Genomic DNA, 14,115 nt, shown 5'->3' with positions numbered 1-14,115 from the left:
CTGTTTGACCCTAAACCATAAACATCTATGTCTCAGGGTTCTCGGGTTTGAGTGTCATTCCCCAATTGCTCTCTCTGTCTCCAATTACAGGTAACAAAGGCCCTAGTGCTCAGATACCATCCTCTCAGCTCCTGCCTTACAGCCCGGGTACGTCCTTTCTGGAGACAGAACCCAGGACCTAAACAAACTTTCTTGTTGCTCCTGTTCCTCCCAAGGACTTCCATCTTCCTCTGTGTGTTTTTTGTTTTGTTTTGGTTTTTTTTTTTTTTTTTTTTTTTTGGAGACAGGGTCTCACTCTCGCCCGGGCTGGAGTACAGTGGTACAATCACAGCTCACTCCAGCCTCAACCTCCGTAGGCTCAAGTGATCCTCCCACTTCAGCCTCGCAAGTAGCTGGGACTACAGGGGCACCCTACCACACCCAGCTAATTTTTGTATTTTTTGTAAGAACTGGGTTTGGCCATGTTGCCCAGACTCCTAGACTCAAGCAGTCCACCTGCCTTGGCCTCCCAAAGTGCTAGGATTACAGGCATGAGCCACCACACCCGGCCCCATCCTCATCTTTGGCACTTAAGATCCTTCTTCCCTGATGTACCTCAAAGGCTCTTTTTTCTCCAGCTCATGGGCCTACTGATTGACCCAGAATTAGGTCCAGCAGCAGCTGATGGCTTCTCTCTGCTCATGTCTGACTGCACTGATGTGTTGACTCGTGCTGGCCATGCTGAAGTGCGGATCATGTTCCGCCAGCGGTTCTTCACAGATAATGTGCCTGCTTTGGTCCAAGGCTTCCATGCTGCTCCCCAAGGTGAGGAGTCTGAAAGAAAGTCCCCACATATACACACCTCTCCTTTGCTTGGCCACATTCCCTAAGATAATTTAGGGCCCACTTGCTGCTTTAGAGCTATATTGTGGTCTGTGCCTAGAAGACTAAACTTCTAGATTCTTGTCCCACTTCTTCCTTTGATGGGCCTATCTTGCTTATTCTGAGCGTGAAGGGCTTTTTCACCCCTTTGTAGGCTGATGTCTCAGCCTCATCACAGATTGGAATTGAATTCTCAAGCTATATATCTAAGTCCAATTTCTCCTCTAAGCCTTTCCATTTTTTACAGATGTGAAGCCAAACTACTTGAAGGGTCTTTCTCATGTACTTAACAGGCTGCCCAAGCCTGTGCTCTTGCCAGAGCTGCCCACGGTAAGTCCTGCAGGCAGAGCTTCTAAGCAAAGGACAAAGCTATTCTTCCCCAGATGGGGCTAGAAAGGGGAGGGAACATGAACCAGGATCTTCATGATGTGGCCATCCCCCACCTTGCCCATTGCCCCTTAGCTTCTTTCTTTGCTGCTGGAGGCCCTGTCCTGCCCTGACTGTGTGGTACAGCTCTCCACCCTCAGCTGCCTTCAGCCTCTTCTACTGGAAGCACCCCAAGTCATGAGTCTTCATGTGGACACCCTCGTCACCAAGTTTCTGAACCTCAGCTCTAGCTCTTCCATGGTGCGTTGAGCCCCAGCAACTCTTAGGCACCAGCATTTCTCCCTGGGCATGCTCTCACCTCCTTGTGGTTGTGTTCCAGGCTGTCCGGATCGCCGCACTGCAGTGCCTGCATGCTCTCACTCGCCTGCCCACCCCTGTGGTAAGTACCTCAGGTGTCCTTCCCTGGCCTGGGAACGTCGCAAGAGACACATAAGTACCTTTTTGCCTTAGTCAGGTGGGCTTGGCCACCCTGCTGTGTAATTCAGATCTGAATTACAAGGTACAGATCTTGTAATTCTGGGCCCAAGGATTCTTTTCCTTGGGCCCAGAAGGTAACAGAATGGCCATCCTGCCACTTAACATTGCTTGGAATCACTAAAGATGTTTTGCTTTCCTCAGAATATTAGTTGTACAGAATCAAAAAAGCGGTACTTTCAGTTGCCTTGGAAGAGCAAGGTTGATTATATCCTCTGACTCCACAGCTACTGCCGTACAAACCACAGGTGATCCGGGCCTTAGCCAAACCCCTGGATGACAAGAAGAGATTGGTGCGCAAGGAAGCAGTGTCAGCCAGGGGGGAGTGGTGAGTTTCTAGGTTGTGGGGAGAGATGGGACCAAGATGAGCCTCACCACTAATGCTGCCAACTTTCTTTTTGCCTACAGGTTTCTGTTGGGGAGCCCTGGCAGCTGAGCCCTCAGTCCTGACCTAGACTGTTCTGACAATCTAACCTGGGATTACTAACTATCGAGCCATCTTCCCCAAAGCAGGGAAACCACTGGCCTCTGACTGCCTTTCCCACAGACACAGCACAAATGCTAGGCCTCTGTTGCATGGCTGTACAAGGAACATCAGAGTCCATATTTCTAGTGGATTTGTAAAATAAGTGTGTGTGAGACACTTGTGTTTGAAGAAAGATCTAGGGTCCTGGGTCTCTTGCATTTATATGTCAGAAAAGGGGCGATATGCTGCTGAGGGGTGAGTGCATATGAGCGTGGCCCTGAGGACCAGGGCTGGCGGATGTTGTGTACCTGCTGAAGAATAAAGATTTCTTTTGGTAATGGGGCTGTCAGATATTTCCCCCACCCCACATATGCCTCACATAACCAGAGGCGTCACTGGAATAACAATGACAGGGATTGGCCAAAAATTTTTCAGGGTAACCAGGACAGTAGCACACGCCCGTAACCCCATCACTTTAGGAGGCTGAGGCAGGCGGATCGCTTGAGGCTAGGAGTTTGAGACTAGCCCTGGCAGTATAGCAAGGACCCATCTCTACAAATAATTAAAAAAAAAAAAAAAATTAGGCTGGGCATGGTGGCTGACGCCTGTAATCCCAGCATTTTGGGAGGCCGAGGCGCATGAATCACTGGAGGTCAGGTGTTCAAGACCAGACTGGCCAACATGGTGAAACCCCATCTCCACTAAAAATAGAAAAATTAGCCAGATGTGGTGGCATACACCTTTAATCACAGCTACTTGGGAGGCTGAGACACAAGAATCACTTGAAACTGGGAGGCGGAGGTTGCAATGAGTCGAGATCGCGCCACTACACTACAGCCTGAGAGACAGAGTGAGACTCCGTCTCCAAAAAAAAAAAAGTGTAGGAAGCATGACCAGAACACCTACTCACTAGGTCTTGACCCTGACTTTCCCCTTCCCTGCCCTATTGTGAGGCAGAGAGTGAGAAGCTACATATCTTTAAAAATCGAATACCTTTATTTTTGCTCCCTTCAGCAGCATGTGAGAAGTGGCAGTGACCTCAGCAGCAGGCGTGGTATCTTTGCCCTGTTGAGAAGCCAAGATCTCAGCTGTACTAGTCAGTTGTTTTTTCAGACAGCAAGTAGAAGAGGTGGTGGCCAACTCCAGTGCTATATCCTGGAGGAGGTCCAGGTCAGCACTGGGCAAGGTAGGTAGCTAGCTGCCTGACCCCTAGTCTGGGGTTGGAACTTCTGTTTGCCTGAGTAAAGGGATGTCAGTCCTAAGATTTCTCCACATTGTGTCCTTCTTCTGCAGTGGTGAAAAGGCTGGTCCTTGAATTGTCCTGCATGGTACCCTAAGGCAGGCCCACTGGCTCTTTTTGATCAAGGATTCCAAGAAAAGCTGCCCTTGGAGGCCCTTGAAATAACATAGGGAGCAGCATGAGTGCTCGAGTTGTGGCTGACACAGTCCAGCTCACACTGCCATCACAGAGGCTGAGTGAGCAGTCACCCAGGGAGGGGGCTCCCAGCTCATTCCATTCCCATGGGGCAGGTGACTAGAAGGTAAGAGCACCCGAGTAAGCCAATGCCTAGAAGAGAAGAGAGAAATGTCTCTGAGTTCCAAGAATTCTTGGTCTTTCCCGATCATCATTCCTTAACAAGCATACATCAAGGTATCCTGAAGCTACCTCGGTGTCAATCATGAAAGTAACAAAAGTTCTAATTTCTGCTACCCAATTTTATCCAACAAATGTACCTTTTGGTGCTTTGAAGGCCTTTTAAGGTTTTGAGCTAAACTTCTAAAGGTCCACTGTAAGCACAGTGATAGGAGTGTCATGTACATGGGAAAGGGAGGAGGGAAGGCACGTCTGCTCATCTGATTGTTACCACCTCAGTAACTGCCATTTGAAAAATTGTTTCCCCTTGTCTTGGGCTGAGAGCGCTAGCTCCAGTTACTGTCTTAGGGCCTCTATGACAAGTAGATTATTTTAATCTCACAAATTATTGGCTTGAACTCTAGACACTGCTCTCCAAGTGAGAGGTGACTGGTGGCCACCGTATCCTACACCCAGAGGCCCCTTCCTGAGCACAGCTTTCCTAGGATTCTACTGTAGTCATGTTGAAGCCTCATCTGTTACTTAAAACCACACAGTATTGGCCTCAAGCCTCTCTGGTTCAAATGAACAATGACCTCTATTCCTAGAGTCTAGAACTGTGCTAACACAGTAGCCACTAGCCATATTCCAGGTGCTCACAGACATAGAACATCTTTCTCATCACAGCGTTCTGTTGGACAGCATTGGTCTGTGTGTCTTACATTACCTTCCTGTGTCCACACCCAGGAATACCTTCCAGTTGTCCAAGCAGCCGTAGTTGTAAGGATTCCTAAATACCTGGAGCCAAGAAAAACACGTTTCTTTGAACTTCTAATTTTTGAGACTAAATTGGCTAAGCTAAAGCTCAGGTAGAGTAGTTCTGGCCTTTTACACTGCTTGCCCTAGTCAGCCCTGCCCATGGCCTCTGTTTACAGGAGAGCAGGTTCAGTTACCCACCTACCCACCCCAAGCCTTCAACCCTACTCACTCTGCCCTTGGCCTGTAGCCGACGTCTCTCCTTCTTGTTGATGTGCCTTTCGATGCTAGTCTCACCTCGACTGATGAGAACAGCATGCCATACAGTTAGGGCACCCAGGGCAAGTGCCACAGAACTAAGAAAAGAGGGGCGAAGACTGGTGGGTAGTTTAGAGAGGGCTGGAGGAAGTATGTCTGAAATTGAGCTAAGCAATAACAACTGGCTTGGAATCTCTCTACCTAAGTCTTCCTCACCTCCCAGCATATATCCTTGATAAACTTTTACTTCACTATGTCTATAAAGAGCATCAATGAAAAAGCATCAACGTGGCCTAAGAATAAATGATGTGAAGCCAGGCATGGTAGCTCATGCCTAGTAGTCCCAGCAATTCAGGAGACCGAGATAGGAAGATCATTTGAGTCTAGCCTGGGCAACATAGCAAGACTCCACCTCTGTTGTTGTTAAGGGAAAATAAGAGAGTATGCGGAAAGGAGAATAGAGAAATAAGTCTGTATTGCTGAGAAAATGTTCTATATTTCCTAAACTACCCATGCTTGGGAGATAGTGGGAGGTAGTAAACACCCAGGGTTGGAATGGGATGGCATGAAATTCAAATTCCAGTGCTAATATTCCTATTAGCTGTGTATCATAGAACAAGTCACTTCACTGCCCCTTGGCCCCCAATTTTCAGTTTTCCTCATCTATAAATAGTCACCGAACCTTTAGACAGGTGCTATGAAGATTAAATAAGGAGTTTAACTTACTTTGGTTACATATCAAGCATATACTTGTATCCGTGTGCTTAATAATAAGCAATGCCAATATCCTCAGTGCTCCCTGCCCTGAATGCTGAACAAAGTGCTGGCTCTCTGCCAACCTAAATTAGACTAGAGCAGTGGCAGTTCACTTAGGAATGGGTTTCTGCCTGCGTGTGGGCACCTAAAAAATTTTTTTTCTGAAGCTTCCCCTCCCTTAAAACTATCAAAAACAAATACCTGCACAGGAACCAGAGGTAGACAAGACTCTTGTGAGTCATCCTTTCTCGAAAGGAGAAGGTGGGTGGTGGGGTCTGGTGATAAGTCTAGAAAAAGAAAACAGCAAAGCTGGCTCATTTGCTCTGTGGGTCTCTAGCAACTGCCCCCAGCACCTATAGGCAGGAAGTGATCCAAACCCAGGCAGAGAAAACGGGGTAAAGCCACAAAGGAGTCAGGGTAGCAGCCAAGATGGGTGGACCAAGCCCAGCGGCATCACCACATGGACAAACACTGGGCAGCAGAGCAGGGTCTGGACAGGATGGTGAAGCACAGGAGAAGCTGACCCTGGGCCTTTAGAGTGACAACACAAATGGGGCTCCAGGGGAAGCCACTCCAATCCCCAGCCAGAACTCCTTCACTGCGCAGCTGCATCTCCAAGAGAGGAGACCAGACCATACCCCAAATGGACTGACTGGAGTGGGGAGAACCACTAGGGACTGTGAGCTCCACTAGGGACTGTGAAAGGGCAGCAGAAATACAATCAATATGGGCCCAAGATGGGCTCAGCAGATTAAGGAGTCCTAAAAGGTACTGGGGGGCAGGGATGATCCAGATGCAGATGGACCAGGAGCAAGGGATGATCAGACTGGCTCAGCCTGATCTCTGTCCCCTGGAACCCCATTACACAGACTAACATAGACTCCTTGCTGCTCAGGCCATCACCAAGGCGGATTGCTTGCTCGGCCCAAAGAGAGGTGATGACAGGATAGATAGCCAAAACTGTCACATACCAGGGGCTTCCAGCTTGCCTGTAGGCCACTTAGTCTACCCACCACAGCCAGCCTGCCTGAACACTCCTGATCTGGTCTACAGTGGCCTCTCGGCAACCTCTACAACTACATGGGCAGGTCGGCCCCAGTTGCCTGAGCAACTCTATACCCCGAGGCCTGAGCAGCAGGAGGCAGTGGGGTGGGGACAGCCCACCTGGTTGGCAACCGCCTGTAGTTTGTTCTTGTCGAGCTGTTTCATTTTCTAAGGGGACGGAAAACAGTGCTGGTTATACTCTCAGGCCTCTAGGATGGGGTGCTACCAGCCCCATTCCTTAGGGACAGGTTCTACATCCCAAAGTTCTGCACTACCAAGCTGCCCTGTTCGTGACGAGCTCACCTCAATGGCAGCGTAAGCCTCCCGGAAAAGGTCCCAACTTCCATAGCTGCAGTAGACACAGCCCAGAGTCATGAAAAAGCAGAAAGAGAAGAAGTACCGATGGTTATAGTGGCCCACACAATTGTTTAGCCAGGCTGGTTGGGAAATGATTAAGGACTAGAATCAAACACAATTTCAGGCGGTGTCCAGGCCCCTCGGGTTCATCCCTGGGTCCTGACAACATCACCCAAGCCTCAGGCTTCCAGTCACTAAGAACTACTTTCCAAAGGCAAGAAAATACAAGACTGTTCACACCCAAGGTTGAGGTGAAAATGCTCAAAGCTTTTCAGAGCATTCAGGTCCCACCAAGAAGTCACGGAAACTGAAATCCTTCAGTAAAATGAATCTGCCAATATTTCAGCCTAGCTGGAGTTAGCCAAACATCTGTGTGGAACAGCAGATGGGGACCATGGTTCTATCTGGCGTACACAGTAAACAACCACAGAAGCCCAAACATCTCTTTCCATCCAATAGCTGTTAGCATGAGAGTCTAGAAAAGAAAGAGGTGTTAAAAGATTCCTTGCTCCAAGAAGATCTGTCCTAGAGTGTGAGCTTCCTGCTCTCCCAGGAGATAGTCAGCCCCCACAACTCCTCAACTCCAGTGTTCTCTGCAGGGTGATGCTAAAATGGTGGCCATTAACCCTGTACAGTGCTCTGGAGCTAAAGAAGGCCTCAGGCAGAAGAGAAAGCAAAAGGATACGGCAGTGGTGATCCATCTTCAGCACACACCTGTGAGGAAGGGACACAGGCTCTGTTACGGTGGCCAAAGTTCTTGAGATGTCAGTGCCAATCCTTCCCTACAAGGACCAGCATCCTGCTGAGGTGGAAAGGGCACAGACTTTGAAGACAGCCAGGCCTTGCTTCAAACCCAGCTCCGCAGTTTAATGGCTATAAGATGTTGGACAAGGTAACTCATCTCTCCAAACCTCGGTTTTCACAAGTGGTAATAATGCCTAACTCACAGGACCATCCTAAGGATGAGGTGTCAGGAGAAGAGGGCACATCTCCTGGGACATGATGGGTGATTCACCCATGTCTTAGCAAACTCAAGGTTAGGTTTTGCCCTAGGGCTACAGCATAAGGACCACAGCTGGGATTCCCAGAGAGCAAAGCCAAGACCCACCTGTTGCAGATGCTGCAGTGGTGTGTTCGGGCTGGCTTGGGGTAAATGCACTTCTTACAGATGGAGACGGTGGCGATATCATTCCTGCCCTGTGTGAAGGGAGAGCATAACTGTGACAGCACCAGTTCTGTCTCTCAAAACATACCAAGGTACTGTCCCCACTCCTGGGACCAGCTCCCATAGCCAGCAACTTCCCCCAGTGCTCCTGTGAGGACCCACCTGGGGTGGGTACCCAGGCGGAGTGGTGATGGCCTGGTAGTAGTGGAAGACAATCAGGATCAGATTCCAGTGGCTATAGAAGAAATGCCAGCAGAGTCGTGGCACTGAGTAGGTTTGGAGGATGAGAGGCAGGACACACAGGTAGGCGATAGCCACAATGGAGCCTGTCAGCACGATCACCAGGACCACGAACACCTGCCAACACCAGCAAGGTCAGGGAGACATGGCACAAGAGCTATGCCCAAAGCAGACTCGGAGTTTCCCTGGGGATGAGGGCCAGCCTCCAAAACCTGGGTTGGGTCTGTGAGAGACATGTCCCTCTGCTCCCCACAACACCCCTTTTCCTGCTCCCTGGACATCACTCACCACTCCAAACCAGCGGATCACATTGTCTACCAGCCAGTAGACAGGCTCAAAGGCAGCATCGACAGCGGTGTCACTGCCCCCAAAGGAGTTGTAGAGCAGGGAGCGCAGGCAGACCTTGCCGTAGCGCCAGCGCTGTACTAGACCCCGGAGTAGAGGTGGACAGCGGCGCCTGTAACCCAGCAGCAGAAGGAGGCGGAGGCAGAGGCGGGCCGGGCCCAGCAGCAGGCTCCGCTGGCCTCGCATGGTTCCTATGAAAGCACACCATTGTGAGAATCTAGTCTGAGCCCTCCCTCCCTACCCCGCTAGTGGGAAGGCCTAGAGTACTCACTTGGAGGGCAAAGACCTAAGACTAAGACCCAGCTAGGACAGTCACCAACTATGAGAAATAGGAAGGTTACTTCACTTTTCTACGGACTGACCAATGCCAATGTTCCAACCAGATTAAGAGAGTAAAACTGACGGTTCTGAGCCTGCAGAAATCGTACTTAAATTACACCACATGGTTGCACAGCAAATCCAAGGTGATGCACACCTAAAGCAACAGGCCACAGGAAAAGGGTGAGAAAGGCCACTCCAAATCAAAGCAGCCTTAGGAGTTGTCTGTGTAGACAGACTTTTGGGTGGAGTGTGGCCAACATGGACAAAGCTATCCACTGTGTCTCTGGGCATGGCCACTGTAGCAGAGATTGCCAGGGCTTCCTGACTGCCCTATTGCATCAACCTACCTTCAGATGATTATTCCTCACCAAAGAACAGCCAGTGGAAGAATGAGTACACAGCATGTGGATCCTGCACCGAGGTATTTCCTGGTGCTATTTAAGTCTTGGCAAAAGATACTCTTCCTTCCTACTCCCTCTGGGCTGATGTCACAGGCTAGCCAACTCAACCTGGTAGCAGGAGATTCCCTGTCTCCTGTCAGGACAGCCAGCTACCCCTTGCATGACAGAAAATGCTTTGTCTCCAATTCCATTCCCAGCCCCACCCCAAGGAAATGGTAGCCAAGACAACTCCAGGTATTCTGAGCAGAACACAGGAAGGAGTCAATGGGAGGGGACCTCCATGTTGATTCATGAAGGCCTCGGGTCCTTACCTCTCTGATGGACTCCACTGCCCCAGTCTAATTAGACACTCAAGAACCTTCTCTGCAGCTGTTGCCTTAGCCCCAAGCTACCCAACCAGACTTCCCAGTTCACTGCTTCTATGGCACCTCTGCCAGTGCCTCCGTCTCCTCTATGCAGTTTCTACCTCATGCAACAGCCATGGGAAGAGATCAGCTGCCTGGGCAATGACCAGAACAGAAGACACAGATGCGCTAACAGATTCCTTCGATGACAGTTTCATCAGTTCTGCAGATTAAAGACTTTCACCAGAAAAAAAATTACCTGATTTTGCCCTGAGGCAGCCAGGGAGGGCTTTGTCCTTGACAATCCCACTGACTTATTTAACAGGTAGCTCAAAACCCAACAGAAACTGGAGGAGGCTGCTCCACTGCAGGGATGGTTTCAATTCGGTAACTGGAGTATTGTACTCTCCTTGCACCCTGGCTCATCCCCACAAAAGACCTTTCAAAGAAAACACTTAATTACCTCCTTGCACAAGCCCTGTAAGCCCTAAGGTGAAAAGAAACTCAGCAGACAAGGCCCACAGAGAAGGAGAAGGCACAGTTCAGTAGGGACCTACGCTCAGCACCAGGATAAACTGTCCGTTCCTGTCACCTCCTAGGAAGCTAAAAGAATTAAGGGGAGTGTAGAAAAGGGAAAAAAAGGCCGGGCGCAGTGGCTCACACCTGTACCCCCAACACTTTGGGAAGCCGAGGCAGGCGGATCACTTGAGGTCAGGAGTTTGAGACCAGCCTGGCCAATGTGGTGAAACACTGTCTCTACTGGAAATACAAAAAAATAGCTGGGCATGGTGGCGCGTGCCTTTAATCCCGGCTACTTGGGAGCCTGAGGCAGGAGAATCGCTAAAACCTGGGAGGTGGAGGTTGCAGTGAGCCAAGATTGTGCCAGTGCACTCCAGCCTGGGAGACAGAGTGAGACTCCATCTCAAACTTCCACCCCTATTGTTTGGAAGCATGATTTGGCTTGTAGCATGAATTTTTAAAATAGTAGACACCCACAATCAAATGTAAGAGTGGGACAAAACAGATTACCCCACAACAAATCTAGGTGGCTTTTGGACTGTCCACACTGCTGTTCATTCCCTTTCTATAGGTAATGGAGAGTTTCCTATTTGCCACAATACTTTTTGTAGCAATAGCATGCAAATCCAATGCATTCCTCGTTTGTAATAAACTCAAATTATATATCACACCTCTTCTAGTCTTAAAAAAAAAAAAAACTTCTATTCTCCACTTTTCAGATCATTCTTAACCACGTCCTAAATTCTTGAGCGCTGCAGGAAATGTCTGCCTCAAAGACCAGATTTACCCAACTCTTTAGGGTTCAATTCTGTCCCTAAGCAGTTCCGTAACCTCAGACAAATCATTCAATTCTACTGGGACTCAATCTCCTTGTGTTCACATTCAGTGAGGGAGTGGGATTAAATGCTAAGGTCCCTTCCAGCTCTAACCTTTTATGATTCTGTAACTATACAGATACAGTCGACCCCCGTATCTGCAGAGGGATTGGTTCCAGTCCTCCCTTCAGATAGCAAAATCCATGGATGCTCAAATCTGATATAAAATGGCATAGTGTTTGCATATAACCTATACATACATTCCCATATACTTTAAACCATTTCTAGATTATTCATAATACCTAATACAAAATAAATGCTACACATAAACACTTTTTTTGTTTGTTTTTGAGATGAAGTCTCGCTCTGTTGCCCAGGCTGTAGTGCAGTGGCAAGATCTCGGCTCACTGCAACCTCCGCCTCCCAGCAATTCTCCCTGCCTCAGCTTCCCAAGTAGCTGGGATTACAGGCACCTGCCAGCTCGCCCAGCAAATGTTTGTATTTTTAGTAGAGACAGGGTTTCACAATGTTGGCCAGGCTGGTCTTGAACTCCTGACCTCAGGTGATCTGCCTACCTTGGCCTCCCAAAGTGCTGGGATTACAGGTGTGAGCGAGCTACCATGCCCAGCTGCCCCCAAATATTTCCAATCCATGGTTGGATTGGATCAGCGATGTGAAACCCACAGGTATGAAGAGCAAACTTATTTGGTAAGTGTAAATGAAATGTTTATAAAGCACTTAGCACAATACCTGGCTCATGGAAGTACTCAATAAATATTTGTTGAATGAATGACCTGGAGGGATGCAGAAGTGGAAAGCCTGGCCAGATGTCTTATCTGTCCTACAAATACCAGCAGGGACACTCCTGCCAATGTGATAACACTAAATAAGTGTCTGCTGTTATCATTCTTCCTGATTCATAAAGAGAGAAATACAAACTGTTATTAAAATCATGGCACTTAGGAGCTGGAAGTCGTTTTTGAAAACAAGCCCAACCAGAAATCAGCCCAACCGTGTAAGCAGAAAGCTCCTAGATGCACAGATACAGATTTGGGTGAACAAAGTCTGAGGCTAGGGCCTCTCTCCATTAGCTAATGGGGTATGGGATGCCAGGAAAATTACATATGTAGTAAGTGGGCTGCAACTGAACACACAGACTTTTCTTTTTTTTTTTTTTTTTTTTTTTGAGATGGAGTTTCACTCTTGTTGCCCAGGCTGGAGTGCAATGACAATCTGGGCTCACTGCAACCTCCGCCTCCTGGGTTCAAGCAATTCTTCTCCCTCAGCCTCCTGAGTGGCTGGGATTACAGGCATGTGCCACCATGCCTGGATAATTTTGTATTTTTTTAGTAGAGACCGGGTTTCTCCATGTTGGTCAGGCTGGTCTCAAACTCCCGACCTCAGGTGATGCCCTTGCCTCAGCCTCCCAAAGTGCTGGGATTGCAGGCGTGAGCCACCACACCTGGCCCAGACTTTTCATCTCCAGAAATAGAGGTAAAGCAAAATTCAAAAAGATGTGTGTAGGGGAGAAGGGGGTAATCTCAGTGAACAGGGGAGGAAACAGAGCAAAGCGCAGCTTTACTACCACCCCAAGCACAAGCCCGAGTACTCTGACCCCTCAGTAATAGTCACAGGCCATAGTGGTCATCCGCCACCAGACTGGAGGAGATTGCTGGCCACAACACTCCCCTCTTCCCATGGCTTTAAGTCACATCTGTTTCCCAATGGGAAAGTCGACTGAGGGGACAGGGAGGGACAGACGGCAAAGCCATCAGAAGTCAGGTGAACTGAGATCAAAGTCGTGGCGAATGTCATCTGGACAAAGACGCTGCTCTCAGGATGTTTGCAATCTCAAGTAGGAGATACCCAACATCAATAAAGAGTAGCATTTTATTCATGTGCAGACCTCCTTTCTGGGCTAACATGCTGAGAAGAAAAAGAGTTAACAACTTTATTTTGGGGCTGCTTACCTTTTGATGACGGGCCCACACAACCAGAGTTCGGCTTTTTCAACCTGAGAAAGCTTACTGAAGTGGGGATGGGGGGCCGCGAAGAGGATCGGACCGCAGGACTGGAAGCTGCAGTTTAAAAAACCGGGAAAAGGCCGGGCGCAGTGGCTCACGCCTGTACTCCCTGCACTTTGGGAGGCCGAGGCGGGCGGATCAAGAGATCGAGACCATCCTGGCCAACATGGTGAAACCCCGTCTCTACTAAAAATACAAAAATTAGCTGGGCGTGGTGGCGCGCGCCTGTAGTCCCAGCTGCGCGGGAGGCTGAGGCAGGAGAATCGCTTGATGCCGGGAGGCGGAGGTGGCAGTGAACAGAGATCGCTCCACTGCACTCCAGCCTGGCGACAGAGCGAGACTCCTCAAAAACAAAACAAAAAAACCGGGAAAAGGTTTTATTTCTCAATGACAGCCGCGAGGTGAAACTGCGATGGACTGGAAGTCAAAAACCGTGGGTTCCAGTTTGGGCTCTATCTTAACTATCTTGATCATTTTGCACAAGTCAAACCCTGTCTCTGAATCTGAGGTTCCATATCTGTGAAACAGACGAGTTGGGTCGCTTGACCTCCTTCCCTCCTGCTCTGAGCGTAACGGTTGCTTGGAAGGTGCGCTCGGGCTGAGGAGGGCACGGCCCCGCAGGGCGGGGCGAGGAGAGAGCAGGAACCTGGACTCAAGACAAGGCCCCAGGGCAGTGCCCTACCCAGAAAAAGGGACTAGGATGGGGAGCAAGGGCCGAGGCTTCGCACTTACCTGCCGCCTGCCGACTCCCCAGTCAGCCAAACCAAGCCCCGCAGCCTCTGCCGCCGCTCACTGCCACCCCCTCCGACTCGGCGCCCCGGCCGGGCCCAGCTCAATCCAAACCACCATGGCCCGCCGTCCGCAGCGCCAGGCAGCGGACCCGGACCCGCCGCCAGCCCATCCTCAACCACACGCGCAGGCGCAAGCGTGGAGCTCTGAAGTTCCGCCCCCGGATTTGTCCCGAGGTAACCTGGGAAATGGAGTTTACCCGCAAGGATAAAGAACACCA

The 14,115-nt window shown here is 49.6% G+C and overlaps 2 protein-coding genes across 56 annotated transcripts in view; one reads left to right on the top strand and one right to left on the bottom strand.

The window, feature by feature from the left end:
* MMS19 (MMS19 homolog, cytosolic iron-sulfur assembly component) overlaps positions 1 to 2,526 on the top strand; it is a 41,297-nt gene extending 38,771 nt beyond the window's left edge. For all 6 annotated transcript variants that reach the window (XM_063727097.1, XM_063727096.1, XM_009245669.3 and 3 more), the window contains 7 exon segments: positions 91 to 147; positions 618 to 804; positions 1,109 to 1,191; positions 1,324 to 1,488; positions 1,568 to 1,627; positions 1,950 to 2,050; positions 2,131 to 2,526. In XM_063727097.1, coding sequence (XP_063583167.1) covers positions 91 to 147; positions 618 to 804; positions 1,109 to 1,191; positions 1,324 to 1,488; positions 1,568 to 1,627; positions 1,950 to 2,050; positions 2,131 to 2,158 — 681 coding nt within the window. In that variant the 3' untranslated portion in view covers positions 2,159 to 2,526.
* Positions 2,527 to 3,161: 635 nt separating this feature from the next.
* ZDHHC16 (zinc finger DHHC-type palmitoyltransferase 16) lies at positions 3,162 to 14,061 on the bottom strand. Of its 50 annotated transcripts, none has more exons than XM_063727395.1 (13): positions 13,053 to 14,031; positions 11,833 to 11,994; positions 10,008 to 10,187; positions 8,626 to 8,873; positions 8,260 to 8,454; positions 8,041 to 8,129; positions 7,618 to 7,646; positions 6,879 to 7,012; positions 6,696 to 6,743; positions 5,733 to 5,818; positions 4,750 to 4,819; positions 4,489 to 4,559; positions 3,162 to 3,755 (listed from the first exon to the last, which is right to left on the bottom strand). In XM_063727395.1, exons 4-13 carry the CDS (start codon positions 8,866 to 8,868, stop codon positions 3,641 to 3,643), a joined length of 1,080 nt encoding a protein of 359 aa, XP_063583465.1. In that variant the 5' UTR covers positions 8,869 to 8,873; positions 10,008 to 10,187; positions 11,833 to 11,994; positions 13,053 to 14,031; the 3' UTR covers positions 3,162 to 3,640. The 50 variants fall into 50 exon arrangements, with proteins under 50 accessions (XP_063583465.1, XP_063583458.1, XP_054378703.1 ...); XM_063727388.1 differs by having other exon boundaries at positions 4,750 to 4,873; positions 13,053 to 14,030; XM_054522728.2 differs by having other exon boundaries at positions 4,750 to 4,873; positions 11,833 to 11,947; positions 13,053 to 14,030.
* Between the last annotated feature and the right edge of the window lie 54 nt (positions 14,062 to 14,115).

Source organism: Pongo abelii, chromosome 8, assembly GCF_028885655.2.
Source record: "Pongo abelii isolate AG06213 chromosome 8, NHGRI_mPonAbe1-v2.0_pri, whole genome shotgun sequence".
NCBI classification, from domain to species: Eukaryota; Metazoa; Chordata; class Mammalia; order Primates; family Hominidae; genus Pongo; species Pongo abelii.
Note: the sequence above shows the minus strand (reverse complement) of the source record. Positions and strands in the feature narration are given on the sequence as shown.

Bases quoted from the DNA above. Each gene is read 5' to 3' on its own strand.
- ZDHHC16 (XM_002821042.5), bottom strand. From the start codon at position 8,868: ATGCGAGGCCAGCGGAGCCTGCTGCTGGGCCCGGCCCGCCTCTGCCTC. The intron at 7,647-8,040 runs GTGGGTCTTGGC...CCTTCCTCACAG, and splicing joins CACTGCAGCATCTGCAACAG to GTGTGTGCTGAAGATGGATC. The intron at 7,013-7,617 runs GTATCCTTTTGC...TTTCCCAACCAG, and splicing joins GAAGATGGATCACCACTGCC to CCTGGCTAAACAATTGTGTG.